Source organism: Anomaloglossus baeobatrachus, chromosome 6, assembly GCF_048569485.1.
Source record: "Anomaloglossus baeobatrachus isolate aAnoBae1 chromosome 6, aAnoBae1.hap1, whole genome shotgun sequence".
Classification (NCBI taxonomy): Eukaryota; Metazoa; Chordata; class Amphibia; order Anura; family Aromobatidae; genus Anomaloglossus; species Anomaloglossus baeobatrachus.
In genome coordinates, this window is record NC_134358.1 from 472,367,010 (window position 1) to 472,384,666 (window position 17,657).

A 17,657-nucleotide genomic window follows, 5' to 3' on the forward strand; every position below is an offset into this window, starting at 1 on the left:
TGACGATGCGTCGGGCGGATGGAACGCTGCATGTAGCGTTTTTCTGCGCTTGGCGGAGTGTCAAAAAAACGCAACCTGCAGGAATCCGTTTGACGTCCGTTGTTTTTATAATGGAAGCCTATGGTGGCGGATTCCGTTAGAATGCGTCATTTGACGGATTCCGTTAATGCATCCGTCTTTACACAACTGAGCATGCTCAGATGTGTAAAGTCAAGGAAAAAAACCTATAACGGATTGTGTTATTTTGTACGATCCGTAGCATCCGTTGTGCCACTATATGCAACGCATCCGTTGCATGCGTCACACAGCACAATTCTACGGATCCCGTCCAGCGCAAGTGTGAAACTAGCCTAATGGGGTGAAAAGGAACATATACTTCACATTCAATAACGTGTGTGTCTATGTGTGTGTGTGTGTGTGTGTGTGTATGTTTTTGTGTGTATCTGTCTCTGTGTGTATCTATGTGGGTGTGTCTGTCTGTGTATATATGTGTGTGTCTATGTGTGTATCTATGTGTGTATCTATGTGTGTCTATGTGTGTGTGTGTGTCTATGTGTGTGTATCTATGTGTGTGCGTCTATGTGTGTGTTTCTGTGGGTATCTATGTGTGTGTCTAAGTGTGTGTGATTTTGTGTGTATCTGTCTCTGTGTGTATCTATGTGGGTTTGTCTGTGTATCTATGTGGGTGTGTCTGTCTGTGTATCTATGTGTGTGTCTATGTGTGTATCTATGTGTATGTCTATGTGTGTGTGTCTATGTGTGTGTATCTATGTGTGTGCGTCTAAGTGTGTGCATCTATGTGTGTGTTTCTGTGGGTATCTATGTGTGTGTCTGTGTGTGTGTGTGTGTGTGTCAATGAGTGTGTGTGAGAAAGAGTCTATGGGAGTATCTATGTGTGTCTATGTGTGTGCTTCTGTGTATGACTGTGTCTATATGTGTGAGTCTGTGTGTGTATTTGTGTGAATGTTTCTGTGTTGTGCATTAATGTGTGTGCGCAAAAGTGTGGAAATGTATTTATGCTTTAGATTGCGAGCCCCAATGGGGACAGTGGTGACCATGTCTGTAAAGCTCTGAGGAATTTAATAGCACTATATCAGTGACTAAAATAATTAATTAAATAAATGTGTGTGAATATATGTCTGTGTGTATGAGTATGTGTGTGTGTGTGTGTCCATGTATAGAGAGAGTGAGAGAGAGAGAAGAGAGAGAGAGAGAGACAATAGATATATGTTTTTTTTCTTGTCAACTAACATTTCTAGGAGAGGTACGTAGACATTTCCACAGTAAACTCCTCCAAAGATAAAATCAGACTATTCTGGTAAGGTCATTTCAGTACAAAGGTGTATACAGTATGCTCATCTGGTCAACAAGTAAATTGCTTAATAATATGGCTGTAAGGCTGAAAGAAAGTGGAATATCATGTCACAAACCGGGAACATTCGTTGTCTTGTTCTGATATATCATCAGATTCTGTTTGGAAATATTTATATTAATAAAACATGTGTTGGAAGCAGGATCTATCTATCCAATTATCTTTCTGCATCTATCTATCTATCTATCTATCCTCTGTTATCTATCTATCTATCTATCTATCTATCTATCTATCTATCTATCTATCTGTCTGTCTATCTGTCTGTCAGTCTACCTGCCTGTATCTATCGATTGATCTATATCGATCTATTTACATGTCTGTCTGTCGGTCTATCTGCCATTTTCTATCTATCTATCTATCTATCTATCTATCTATCTATCTATCTCTGTCTGCCTTTTTTGTATCTCTTTCTATATATATATATATATATATATATATATATATATATACTTTTTTTTTAATTATTATTTATTTTCAATCATCCTACTTTGGAGGGATGTCCCCATTTTTGGAGTTTTGCATGAAAGATGGTTTAGTGATAAACGTCCAAGGTTTTGCAAGCATCTTTAAATGGAAAATGCAGTTGTTGCTGTTTTTTCTTACTTTCTTTTTCTTTCTCTTCTTCTCTCTCTCTCTCTCTTTCTCTTTCTATCCATCCATCTGCCAACTTATCTATCTACTCATGGTTTATTTATATGTTTATTTTCTATTCTCATGTACATTGTGTTTGAAAATAATCACAAAACTCAGTGGTACTTATCATAATATGAATATAAAATAAATATTTTCAGGGTTTTTTTTTAATAAACATTTTTTAATGCAGTCAAAGAGAAATTGTGATATTTTATCAGGCACTGAGCATGTGAAGTGTTAGCAATTCAACAGGACAAAGGGTTCAGCTTGATGATTTATCTGCCATTCTCAAGTTGACATCCAAATAGGAAGTTTCCTGAAGCTGCTCAGTGCAGATGTGTTTTCTCTGTTCTGGGAGATATTACATTTGCATGATGTTAGTTTGTTTGGGACAAAGGTCTGTAGTGAAATCTTACAGCCATTTACTACACATTTGACTATTTCATGCAGTGATCACACTCTTTGTGATGTCATTGTGCTTTAAGAAACGCATTTTTGCATTTGCACTTTTACTACCCAAATGTGTTGTTTTCTTTTCTTAATGATATTTAAACCAGTAATAAAATCTCCTTCACACGCAGCAGTAAGTGCCCCCGCTGACATGTTTATTGATTTGCTTTGTTCACACCGGTCCCACTAATCATGGGCTGTAAATTTAAAGAAACTTACTATGAAGTCATACCCTTCTTACCTCATGCTTCGATCGAGTCACCATGCTAAATTCAACTTTTTTTTGTTAAATTTTTATTAGTATGACATACTGTTACATATGTAGAGCTACATGTCTGTTTTTTTGTTTATTTTTATGATTAAAGTGATATTATTATTTATTTTACCAAAAATACAGGTAAACACATGATGTTCACAAATATCCATTGTTATAAAAGAATGTTCTTATTTCTAAGATACCCATATATCAAACAGAAGGCATAAAGAAAGTGCATTTCTATAATGAAAATATAGAATTATTTGCACTTTTAGTTAGCTAAAAAGACACATAATGTTTTATAAAGTATAGTGTTTCATTTTGGTCACAATATCCTTTCTATTTATCTGTCTATCTATCTATCTATCTATCTATCTATGTCTATCTATCTCTCTATCTGTCTATCTCTATCTATCTATCTATCTATCTCTGTCTATCTATCTCTCTCTATGTCTGTCTGTCTATCTCTATCTATCTATCCATGTACCTATCTATCTATCAGTCTGTCTATCCATCTATCTATCTATCTATCTATCTATCTATCTGTCTGTCTGTCTGTCTGTCTGTCCGTCCGTCCGTCTGTCTATCATCCATGTGACATTATGTACTTAATGCTTACAGATATTAACTTATATATCTTTAAATACTCTACTAGAACAATCTCCGTTTGTAGCTTCCCTCTCAGCCTATAGATCCTCTCCATTCTAAAAATCAATCAGTGAAAGGGCTCATTGTGCCGTCGGCTGCTCCACCTCGTGCTCAGAAGCCTTGCACGGATTTGCACTTCTGCCTGTAAAGCAAAATAACATAAATCATAGTAAATCCATCGTTTTGGTGGCAGACTTTATTACCTTCTGCAGTAGCTAAGGTACCAACCTCTAGGTACAAATATACAGTGAGCAGAATATTAGAATGGATGGATAGATTGACACTACCCTCATTCTTTAATGTTGCAAGCAAGTTTATAAACTGTGCAGGACATTGAAGCCAAGTCTCAAGCCAGAAATTCCCCAAAGAAAGCCGAATGAATATGATCCACTATGATTCCATCCAGGAACATTGATTTATCTTCAGCCGATTCCAGTAAACCTGCTTCCATCTTCGATTTCTGGAAGACAGAGAGATATATGAGGTGAGCTGGTGTATATTTCACAGACACCAAAGCCATCTCCAACTCCAAACAGAAAAATGGTCTCCCCTTTCATGTAACTTCCAATACTAAAGTGTTTTTCACATGAACGGGTCCAGGAAAAGATTGCCACTGATCTTTGTCTCTGCTGAGCTTCTCAACAACTGACCATTTATCCATTAATTTTGAGCCCCTTTCCTGCCATGAGGCGTTTTTTTTTGTTCTCTGGTCCATTCTATTCAAGATATTCATTAACTAGCTCCAAAATGACACGCCTGAGCCAGAAAATCGGTTATACTCGCTCTCATGGGCGCAATGTGGATTTTGGAGGGTTCTTATAGTATGAATATGACATGGCCTGTATGAGTACTATATCTAGATACATGATGTGTGCTATCTATCTGTCAATCTATCTATCTATCTATCCCATATCTATCTATCTATGCATCTATCTATCTATTTATCTATATCTATCTATCTATTTATCTATCTATCTATCTATCTATCTATCTATCTATCTATCTATCTCTCTATCTATCCCATATCAAATCAAATCAATCTATCTATCTATTTATCTATCTATCTATCTATCTATCCCATATCTATCTATCTATCTATCTATCTATCTATCTATCTATCTATCTATCTATCATCTATCTATTTATCTATCTATCTATTTATCTATCTATCTATTTATCCATCTATCTATCTATCTATATATGTATCTATCTATTTATCTATCTATCTATCTTTCTATCTATCCATCCATCTATCTAAATCAAATCAAATAAGCTTTATTGGCAGGACCAAATACAAATTAGATTTGCCAAAGCAAGTGTACAATAGGGACTGGGACTGTGGGGATGATGGGTAGGGACCATAGTAAGGATGGATGGGGCACATCCAGGGTGGGGACTGTAGGTAGGATGGATTGGGCACGTCCAGGGTGGGGACTATAGGAAGAATGGATGGGGCACATCTAGGGTGGGGCCGTTGGGGGCTATGGAAGTCCATACATCTATCTATCTATATTTTATATGTCTATTGCATCTATCTAACAAGCAATCAATCAATCAATCAATCACTATCTATCAATCTATCTCTCTATCTACTTATTTAACTATCTACCGTGTTTATGACTCGCGATTTATCTTTTATATGTCTATCATCTATCTATCTATCTATCTATCTATCTATCTATCTATCTATCTATCTATCTATCTCTATATCTATCAAGACAAAGGCAGCACCATGTGAGTAGTGTGGGTGCAAACCCCAGGAGTTAGTCTGTTCTTTCAATAACAAGCATTAAAAATGGCAGCATTCCAGTTTTCAAAGTGGAAAAAAGTCTATTCACCAATACCTTACCCATATATCTACACGACAATTTGATTCCTGATAACTGGGTAAAGTACCTTGCCTGTCTCTATCTATCTATCTATCTATCTATCTATCTATCTATCTATCTATCTATCTATTATTATTATTTATTATTATTATAGATCTATCTATCTATCTATCTATCTATCTATCTATCTATCTATCTATTCATCCCAGTTCAGAATACATCCATCGTGAATCACCAAGAGAGGCGTTGGAGTAGTTGACCATAGGGAGCACCCTGTAATTTTGTGGCTGCATTATGCTATAGGAAATGCGTAAGACAGCATTGTGCAGGAGTCTCTCTAAAGACTCAAGACTTTTCAGAGACCTCTCACTAATACATTCAAGCTCATACATGATAGTGTGAACAAAAAAAACTACTTGAAGGAGAGGCCAGTATTGCATTTGTCAGGTAATTAAAGGCCTTTTAGTTTCTACTGTGGGACATGTGTCATGTGTGGGAGTATAGCAAGATCTTCTCAATGGGGCTGTAATGGCTCATATGTGCTGAGCTTGATAATCAGTCAACAAGGCTTCTATTACAGTGTGGACCCATCTCTTCCTATGTTTTCTGTGTAAGTTGACTACTTATAATACCTATTATAGTAACTTTGGGGTATAGAAGCTCACATCTCATATTTTGGAACATTTTCCTAATGGTTTGGGAATGCTGTAGGAGGGTTGGAGGGTTTGGGGCTGTTACTTTCTAGGTTTATGGATACTTGATTTTGAAAATCTGATTCCTCCACCATCTCCTATTTGTAATCAAATGATTTAATTTGACGTATAAGCACGTGAGCATTACATATCTGTAGCATCTAGAGCTGAGATCCAGCAAGGTTTCTTCTGTGATTAGGCGATTCCAGTATTTCTTCTTATCAGCCCCAGCAAGAGGTCCTCCTTATTGTAATCAGCCCTGATCCCACTATCAAGGATACCCCATTGGAAAACTGATAGGGCTGAAGGGATGGATCTTCTGCTAAGATATATCCGTTGATTGTTCGTGAATGGGGTGAGTTATTGTAGAGACCAAGGCAAAGGTCAGTAGTAAGGCTTTAGTAGGGAGTGAGCGATGATTCATCTCCATATTGTATGTATTTCCTCACAATCTTCAGAAATAGTGCAGAAAATGCTATTACTGCATGTATGTAGAGATAGGGTTTCTCACCATGCTGTTATATGATGGCTGTAGGGAGAATGCTCCTGTTTAGATTTGTTCTTGTTTTTCTTTGGAGGAACTGAACGGTCAATAATCATCCGATAAAAAAAATAAATACAAAAATAATGCAATGCTCTACATTATCAAGAGTGATCCTAAATATAAGGATTATGTTATTTCTGTAGTCTAAGTCAATAGCGAATAAATTTTGCGTTATTTGTGATTGTTGTAGAAAGATAAGTGAATGTCTCTCATGGTTTTCATTGGTCACTTTATTTGAAAATAGATATTTTACAATTGCATAATGCCATGTAAAATCTATACAACTAGCACCCTGGATTGTGATAACCTATCTGGATACTTCACAATGCCCTTTATAATCTGAGAGGCCGCCTAATACTATCAGCTGGGGACTGGAGTGCTTATTCTTCATATCCTATAGATATGAGTATTGGCATGTTACAATTTGTACAAAGCTACATATAAATACATATGGAGAGTGAGGATATTAGGAACATGCACTAATGAGTGGCGCTTGAGGAAAGGTCACAGTGTTGAGATTTGATTTATGTAGCCAGTGAATTGGGGCAGAAGAGCTTGATAAGATGACGTTGGAAAATGCTTTACAATTATGTCTCACAGCCGGTGGTCGATACTAAAGACAAAAAAAAAAAAAAGAGAACAAAAAATAAATAAGAATAACATGCGATGTATAAATATATATATATTTACATATATATATATATGTCTATCTATCTATCTATATATATATATATATATATATGCATGCAAATATCTATATCTATCCATATATACAGAGAGAGGTATACATATATATGTATGCATATATATATATATATATATATACATATATATATACACACCACATATAGAGATATGCCAACACACATATTTACATGTATATATCTATATATCTATATATATATATATATATATATATATATATATATATACACAAACACATGTATATATATAGATGGATAGATATACATATATACATGTATACATACATATATATATATATACACATACATATCTTGTATATATAGATAGATATATTACATACATAAATAAATTTAATCTCTAAGATCTCTCTCTCTCTTTCTATCTATCTATCTATCTATCTATGTATATATATATATATATATATATTATGCATTTATATCTGATCTTCTGTAAATCTGTAAATAAAACTTCGTTTTATCGATAACAGCTATTGCAATTAATGAATACAGTAAATATATAAATATTATTGTTAAAATATTTTCTTGCATTTTTTCCCCGCATTTAATATTCAATATATAATGGTCTCGTGAAATATTATATTAGAAAACAACAACCCTGATGTGAGCTGACCTGCGCTTGATACAATCACCAGCCCTTATAGACGCATTCAGCACTATATTGTGCTCCATAGATAATAATAACTGCACCGATATCCATAGTATGATGGTGATTCCCATCTCTTTTCTGCCTCGGATACAATAAAGCCAGTCGCACTGGGTAGTAAGATTTTATTGTGCACATAACATTTTACAAGCGTCTGTTCATCTAAATTGGAGATATCTAGCACTAAATAAATACATGCATTGCAACATTCAACCGAATCCCATCAATCTCTGCAGACAATAATCAAGCGTCACTTGATAGAGCAGCGCTATAGAAGTGATTTACAACAGAGGACTGTACCTGATATAAGGAGCATCTTCCTGCCCTGGAATTAAAGCGTTCACACAATAATCATGGGCTTTATTCCTGTTTATCGCCCTGATGTTTTGGGTTAAGTAAGATTTAGCTGATTCTGTGCTCTCCAGTCTGGAAGACATTAGGAAGAAGGTGTGAAGTGTCCAGGCTTGGGCTTGTAGTGTTATTATCCCGGCAGCACTGAAATAAAAAGAAGCTCAGATCAGCAATTTAAGAAGTAGTGGGGTGAATGATTGACCAACACGGCTTTCATCAGATACAACACCGAGCAGTGGATTGAATGGAAATGCCTAGTGGTGGATTTCCACCACCTTCTCCTCCTACGCTGCCTCCTTTCATGTGCTGCCATTGCAATATGCCATGAAGAGCAAATGATTCTAGTTTTTAATGCCCCGTTTACAGCCATGGTGCATAGTGCAATAAATCTTGTCTGCCCATAAATGACAAAAAACTATTGGTATGCAGAAGAGGCCACCCGGGCTTATAGTCCTTTATGTCGGTGCCTTATCCTATGCCTTTTCTGTATTATTCTTTGTCACAATAGTCTGAAACATTCATCTTATATTTTTAACACCTGGTCTTGGCCAAATCATTTTTCAGAAGAACCCAAAGGCTCGTTAATCCCTACTGAAAAAGAATAAGACTTCTATGGGGAAATTGTTTCTAGAAAAGGGTCATGTTTCGGTATATATCCCATAGAAATCTGTGTTCCCATATTACAGGCTTTCTTATGAATTTGATATTTCTGTAGCACTTTTAGCAGCTCATCACCTGATCAGATATTCAGGACCCAGCTAATATTTCTGCTCCAGTTTATAATTGTGACTCTGAATATTCACCATGAGGATCATCCAGCTATTATTTTAAAGATATATATTCGTGCAATAAATTAGAGAATTAATGAAAGAGCAATAGATCCCATGTTGCACTGAGGCTGTGTTCATCATTAGCATAATTTTCCAGAACCCCAGTGCCGCCTCCTTTCACAGGGTCCTGGATACTCCTCCCTCCATTTTTTCATGTTATTTTATTTTTCTTTCCATGTCTACCCCATCTCCCTAGACTTTAAATGTCTTTCTCCTTTTTTTTTCTCCCCCCACACATCCTTGTTCCCAGATGAATATTCTCCCTGGAATCTAGCATCATTCAGCAGGCAATATTAGTAAGAAACATACCATTTTTGTGTCTGTGGGACTACACTTGGAGAGCCCTGTGAGTTGATAGCTCTTATCTTGGTGACCGGGGTCGCCCATATGTAACCTTAGGGGTTGTCCAGTTTTTTTGGCAGACATTTCTTGTTGAGGTTTCCTGAAGGCTGTCCTCATCCTGGTGCTTTTAGGTGATAGAGCAGGAGAGGTGCTGCTGGTACTATCCTTACCCCCTTCATGATGCCCAGGACATAAGAAGGGTGGGGGGACCCAGATCTGCTGGTTCTGGAGCCCGAACTGGAGGACAAGTCTGTTGTGTTCTGCATCAGTCGTCAGAATCCAAGGTAAGACGGCCAGAAATCCTCTATCACTTGTGAATGGTGGAGTTTATGTCCCAGTGATTTATGACCATAGTCTTAAATCTCGGTTCAAGAAGAGTTCACAAGCTCAAGCTTCCTTTCAAGAAATGACTGATACGTATAGTTTGCTAATACAGGCTCTTTTCTCGTCTCCATAGTTTCTAGTCATATCTGACCACTGAATCTTAAAGATAACTTATTTCTTTTGTTATTAATCCCACAAACATTTAATATTTCATCTCCATGCGGTACCACAGAGAACTTTAATACAGATCACCCTCCAGCATTGCCTAGTCACTATACATATCCCAAAGATATATATATATATATATATATATATATATATATATATATATATATATATATATATATATTAGAGTTGTAATATTTTTTTATTTACAGTTTCCAAAGTTAATGAAACTGAAATGCCATAAAACATCACTTTAGGCTGCTTATCTGCTTATACAGGGATCCAACACCGGTCCAATACTTTTAATATATGTTGTTGACCTTAATTAAATATTATTGTTCTGTCATATTAGGAACAGATATGATTCATGCGCTATCTCTGCCTGGATTGTAGGAGTTAATAAAAACTCTTAATTTCATAGTTTTTTTTTTATGATGAAACATTTAATTGGCCTTGGAGGTCTGCGACAATGGCATTTCAATCCAAGAAAAGAGGAGGCATCAAAGTAATAAAAGACTGAACCTCTAGGCAACATCATAACTTTATTTTTATTAAATAAATAAATATAATTGGATAATTGCAACATTTAACAACAGAAAGTTGTAGTTTTAGAAATACACACTGTGGACGTTTATAAATCTTATGGCAATACAGATAATAATCTGAATTATTTTATAAGTGTCTATATATGTATCTATCTAGCTAGCTATATATGTACTTTTATTATATATATATATATATGTGTGTGTGTATTTCCTATATGTACTTTGTAGACATAGATGTATTTTGTTTTATCCTATCTAATTTGAGAATAAAATAGAAGCGTCAGAAATGTAGCTTTTTGTATTTCTTTATGACTTGGTGTTTGCTTTCTGGGGCATTTTCAATGCATTGCTATTGTGTTGTAGCTCAGTTTAAATAGTTATTTGGAGATAGGTAAACATGAAGATTTAACAAAAGATAGACAGGATCCTAGAAGTATTTTATGGCTTGTGTTTCCATCATCTACTCTCTCGCTAGCCAAATGACCCCCATACATCAAATTACAGAGCAGTTGCAGAGACAGAACCTATTATCGTTAGGGGCTGCACAGAAAGTTCATGCCGTGGTCATGGAGATGAACGCTGCTGGTCTTTCTGGTTCCTGGTGTTTTTTCAGATCCATCATGTTTTAACAGGTAGAATTGTGTACATTTCATGTGAGGACTAATCACATTACAAGGCAACTGACTTTTTATGTTGTTTGTTTATTAAAATTCTCATTTTATTTTAGCCATTGTCCATAAATCTGTTGAACATTCTAAGAGCAGAGATCTACTACACCCTAGTAATATGTGTCAGTAGAAATCTCCATACTGATCAGTTATTCGTAGCTATGTTTATATTGAAATTGCAGACATTGTATTTGTGCTGTAACAATAGAGAAACATGCAACTTCTATATTTTTGCAACAATAAAATATATATATATCTATATATATATATACACACACACACACACACACACACATATAAATTCTTCATATATATATATATAGTATTCTTTATGCTCTCGAACAAAAACGACATTCATCATTATTATTACATAATTTTTCCCATGATGTCTAATATTATGATGCATATTAATATCTTTAGTCACACGATTAATTGTGTTAATAGTGCTTTGGTTGCAGGTAAAATATTGCTGTGTAGGCCTGTGCTTAGGAGGCGATATATGGTGTCTGATAAACGAGTGTTCACGAAGTCAATACTGTGCTCTGTGTGAACAATAACTTTGATTTACAATGCAGCCCTACAGCTCAGGTTATCTTTCCAACATGAGATATATCAGATGGAAAAGGGCAGAGAGAGTCACATAGGTGGGGAGTCTGTGGTCAGGAAGGCATCAATATGAGATTTGTGGGAATCATAAAGGAGATCTGTTTATTTATTTATAAAATATCAATGTCAAATGTACTAATGTACATGTTATTAATGTATATGTGGAAACAGACTGACATTGCATATCTATCTATCTATCTATCTATCTATCTATCTATCTATCTATCTATCTATCTATCTATCATTATCTATTTATTTTCTATCTATCCATCAATCGATCCATCCATCCATCCATCCATCTATCCATCTCTCCATTATTTATCTTTCTATCTATCTATCCATCCAGCTATCTATCTCTCCATTATGTATGTATGTATCTATCTATGTATCTATGAACCTATCTATTTATCTATCTCTCCATTATCTATTGATCTATCTATCTATCTATCAATCTATCAATCTATCTATCCATTATCTATCTATCTATCTATCTATCTATCTATCTCTCCATTATCTATCTATCTATCCATCCAGCTATCTATCTCTCCATTATGTATGTATCTATGTATCTATGAACCTATCTATCTAGCTCTCCATTATCTATTGATCTATCTATCTATCTATCTATCTATCTATCTATCTATCTATCTATCTACTCATTATCTATCTATCTATCTCTCAATTATCTATCTATCTATCTATCTATCTATCTATCATCTATATATCTATCTCTCCATTATCTATCTCTCTATCTCTATCTATCTATCTATCGATCTATCTATCTATCTATCAAACTATCTATAAGACAGCCTGTATGCGCCCTTGAGTAAATAGTAAAAGGTGTATATTTTAATGCATAAAATCGAAATAAATATAATACATAGCTGAATTAATCCTGAATATTTAGATGTTATACCCACACAGGCACGTTTGCTATTTTCATTGCATATCAGGGTTACATATGTTCTTGTGTGTCCAGGGCAGGGCAGGTTACATATGTTCTTGTGTGCTTTGCTGGGTAGGGGAGGGGTGCACAGAGTGACCTATGATGTAGTCATTCACACTGCATTGAAGTGTAATTTCTGGGTGAGTGTGAATTAGTTGGACGTTAGTGAGCAGCCCTATCATCTTAATACACACTTCTCAATATTGCTGAGCACTTTTTCCTTGCTGGCTTTCATGTCACTTAGCTATTGTAAGTAAGATGGATCTTTCCCATCTCCTGACTGTAACTTGCTTCTTCTCCACCACAGGTCTGACCACAGAGGCCATTGGAGGAAAAGCACCACGTGACTCAGGGTGCCAATGTTATTCTTTACGGGTGTCAGGACCCTGTCAGTTTGTGAAATAAATATTGGGAAACAACGAAATGCAAAAAGCGACCTACTACGACAGCTCTGCGATCTATGGTGGATACCCCTACCCAGGAGCAAATGGTTACACTTACAATGCAAGTCAGCAGCAATATCCCCTGGAAAGTGACTATCATCGACCTGCCTGCTCTCTGCAGTCACCTGGCAGCACAGTGCCACATCACAAGGCCAATGACATCAACGAGAGTTGTATGAGAGCCATCAATAGTCAATCAGGCCAAGATCAGCAGCAACAGCAGCCTACACCAGCCTCGGTGACCCCCCCTGAACAACATGCCAACAACACAGCCCCAGCCTCCACCACCAAGGCCACCAGTATCTCCTCACCCACCATGTCCAAGCAGATATTCCCCTGGATGAAGGAATCTCGGCAGAACACGAAGCAGAAGACAGCAGCAAGTTCAGCAACGGCGGCGGCGGCAGGAGGAAACTCCAGCTCAGGTAATGTCACCACCTTCCTACTGCTCACACCTGGTGCACAGGTTATATGAAAGCTGTGGCTGACTTCAAGCGTGGCACATACAGGGTTAACAGAGATCCGTGTTGGAACTATGTGCAACTGCATTAACCCTGTAAAGTCTGAACTATTCAGGACAAATGGTGGGTGAATCGGCCTACTCAGAATAGTGCTGAGTTCCAAAGAAATATTATAAAGTCTTTACACTCTTTTGTATGTCTCTCTTTTTAATTTTCACTATCTATCTCTATCTATCTATCTATCTATCTATCTATCTATCTCTATCTATCTATCTATCTATTAACTATATATCTCTACTATATATCACTATCTATCTATCTATCTATCTATCTCTCCATTATCTATCTATCTATCTATCTATCTATCTATCTATTAACTATATATCTCTACTATATATCACTATCTATCTTGTTATCATCTGTCTATTGTCTATATCATCTATCTATATATCTATCTATTTAGCTAACAATCTATCTCTATATCGCCCACTATTATCTATCTATCTATCTATCTATCTATCTATCTATCTATCTATCTATCTGTCTGTCTGTGTCTGTCTGTCTATCTATCTATCTCCCACTATTATCTATCTATCTATATCTATCTCCCACTATTATCTATCTATCTATCTATCCATCTATCTATCTATCTATCTATCTATCTATCTATCTATCTATCTATCTATCTGTCTGTCTGTCTGTCTGTCCGTCTATCTATCTATCTCCCACTATTATCTATCTATCTATCTATCTATATCTATCTCCCACTATTATCTATCTATCTATCTATCTATCTATCTATCATCTCCCACTATTATCTATCTATCTATCTATCTATCTATCTATCTATCTATCTATCTATCTATCTATCATCTCCCACTATTATCTATCTATCTATCTATCTATCTATCTATCTATCTATCTCCCACTATTATCTATCTATCTATCTATCTATCTATCTATCTATCTATCTATTTGTTATTTGTCTGTCATCTCTAGCTATCTATTTATATATCTATCGATAGATCTCTCACTACATATCTATTTATCATGACATAATATATTTACTATAAATAAATCTAAATTATTATTATAATATATAATACAATAGACATTAATAGTGTTAGAACATGCAGAAGGCTTAAAATAATATAGTTGGATAGAATGTAGCAGTGTTATTTTTCGTCTGACATGAATATGTGTAGATAATATATCAATTTATTATCTCTGGGGGGAAAATAGGGGAGTTAAAAAGTGTTATTAATCTTCTACCACTAATTCCTTTCTGATGAAATAAATAAATAAAAATAAAAAAATATTCCACGAAGTGGAGATTATTAAGAGTAGCTGAGAAGTTTAATGAGGATTACATTTACAAGGAAACTACTTAATAAGAATATGAAGTTTTATAACTCCCAGTCACTGTGACCACAGCTTAGATGAAGACAACACTCTGCTGTCAGACATATAGCAGCTGTGCTAATGACAATTAATTGTTTGATAAAATTATTGGATATAATTAGATTTAATCTAATATAGAGAGCAGGAATTCTATGATTTATTGAGTGCTCTTGTATGATGATTTCCTGACAGCTGAGTTCATTTCATGCTTTCAGCTAGAATAGTATACTTGACAAGTAAATATATAGAGTTTAGAGGTTTGCAGAATATAGAAAGTACCTATAGGCAGTAATGTGTTCCTCTGTCTCTCCCTCTTCCAATTTCTCCCTCTGTTCTCTTCTGGCCCCCTCCACCCCCTCCTTCTTCGCTTCTGCTCCTGGTCACTTCCGTGTGCACATGCGCAGTAGCCTTTCAGCTAGAATCCCTGCAGCTCTGAGCCAACGTTTCTGTTCATTATCTATGGCATGGCGCCTATGGGGTTAATAGAGTATTGCAGAAAGCTAGCTTTATATAATGTTCTTCTTCTTCATCCTCACCTCTGAATAATATTGTGAATGTTGGAGTTTTGTGCAGGTGTTTCCATCTTGGAGGATTTTTTTTTGTATCTAAATTTCACAACAGTATTTGAATGCATTATTTTATGTCTGCAACCATAACATCGAACTGACTTGGCAGACATGCTCGTTTATCATTCCCATCTGGCATCTTGAGTTGTCCTGATACATAGCAGTGGGTAAGGGAGTGGAGCCATCTTTATTCACACACAGCAGCTTCCATGTGGTTACACAACACAAAAGAAGGAGGTCCGCTCCATGCAGCAGTACTTTTCCCAAAAAATATTACTGCTGTTAGGATTACTATAACTCATTTTTCTTGCATGGACACGTTCATAAAGCCTATATTTTTGTAGGCTATAAAATCTAGAACAGTGTAATAATAGTGAAATTATTATTATGAATATTAATATTATTATTAATAATATTATTTCTAATTTGCTTTTTCCAACGTTTCTTGGTTCATGAATGGCATAACTGCATAGGAATGAAATATCCCACTCCATCTACATGACCTACTTGTCTAGGTTGGAGTCTTGCTAGCCCAAGAAGTGATAGGTATTTAGACAAGCTTGCCATCCTTGGAAAGCTAAGTGATAACCCAGTGTCCACTAAGTCCCCCACCCCCACCAACCCACAAACACACACCTCACCCCCAGTAGTAAATGGGTCCCCCCCCCTCCCAATTAAATGCAAATACTACACAGAATAAAGTTATTTATCTTCCTTAAGAAAGTACTTTGTATTTCCAAGTTTAGATTACTAGTAGCCTTACATAGGTTCTCTGTGGGTGATCATTGAAAAAGTTGTTAGTTTGTGTTCTCATGCTTTATTTGATGGTCCCTGCAGGTGAGAGTTGTGCTGGTGACAAAAGTCCCCCGGGGCAATCTTCTTCCAAAAGGGCCCGCACGGCTTACACAAGCGCCCAGCTGGTAGAACTGGAAAAGGAGTTCCATTTTAACAGATACCTGTGTAGGCCTAGAAGGGTGGAGATGGCAAACTTGCTCAACCTCACAGAGAGGCAAATAAAGATCTGGTTCCAGAATCGACGAATGAAATACAAAAAGGATCAGAAAGGGAAATCAATGATGACGTCATCGGGCGGCCCCTCACCCTGCAGGAGCCCTGTACCCCCACCAGCTGTTGGGGGGTACCTGAACTCTATGCATTCACTAGTAAACAGTGTCCCTTATGAACCTCAATCACCCCCAGCGTTTAATAAACCCCATCCAAATTCCTATGGTGTGCCTGCTCCATACCCCAGCCCTCATCACAATAGCTGCCCCCCTCATCAGAAGAGATACACGGGAACTGCTGCTGTCACCCCAGAATATGACACTCATCCACTCCAAGGCAGTGGAGGTTATGGAAATCCTCATGTACAGGGAAGCCCCGTCTATGTGGGGAGCAATTATGTGGAATCCATGGCTAATTCAGGAGCCTCCATGTTTGGTCTATCTCATCTGACTCATTCCTCCTCCAACATGGACTACAATGGACCCATGAACAGTAATCACCACCATGGACCTTGTGACACTCACCCTACATATACAGAATTATCTTCTCATCATAGCTCTCAGGGAAGAATTCAGGAAGCACCTAAGTTGACACATTTGTAATGGACACCAGTATGTGTTGGGGAGATCGATGACATTCTTCTTCTTTTCAACCGTTAATTCAAGTAATTCCTTTATTTTATATTTTTTACATTATTTTTTTTTTGTCTGCAATATTATTTTTTTTTTTGTGTATAGTTCCAGTCGCCTATCATGAACACTTCCTGGAGCAGATGTCTTTGTATTTTATTCTACACTTTTATCAAACAGGGTATAAGAACAAATTTTATATGAAAATATCTACTTAAATGTGAATTTGTTCATACATTTCTTATCCCACAGGGAAACGAATTAAATTATTATTGCACTTCCTTTAAATTGCTAGACAAATATCCTAAAAAAAAGCGCTTGAACAGGGAGATCGGTCTGGATCATTACAATTGTAAGTCATTATGTGTTTATGCTGGAGCATCAATTCTGGTTAATTTATTTTTTTTCTGCAAACAAATATATCGAACTGTTTACATTTTATTTATCCCATCTCTCATATTTATGAACAATACATAGTAAATACATTCATGTCTGGTCATTGGCGTTTTGTTGGATGGGATAATGGCACAAGGAACATTGGCAACAAAGAAAAATTCTCTTTAAAGATGCAATAAAATGGTAG

At 36.1% G+C, this 17,657-nt stretch overlaps 1 protein-coding gene across 5 annotated transcripts in view; it reads left to right on the forward strand.

The window, feature by feature from the left end:
- Positions 1–17,657, forward strand: part of HOXA3 (homeobox A3) — a 43,762-nt gene extending 26,105 nt beyond the window's left edge. For 3 of the 5 annotated variants that reach the window (XM_075315329.1, XM_075315332.1, XM_075315330.1), the window contains 2 exons: positions 12,877–13,437; positions 16,278–17,657. In XM_075315329.1, coding sequence (XP_075171444.1) covers positions 12,993–13,437; positions 16,278–17,047 — 1,215 coding nt within the window. In that variant the 5' untranslated portion in view covers positions 12,877–12,992 and the 3' untranslated portion in view covers positions 17,048–17,657. Of the gene's footprint in view, positions 1–6,083; positions 6,236–9,144; positions 9,600–12,876; positions 13,438–16,277 lie in introns of those variants that run through there. The other 2 variants (XM_075315333.1, XM_075315331.1) reach the window with 2 other exon arrangements.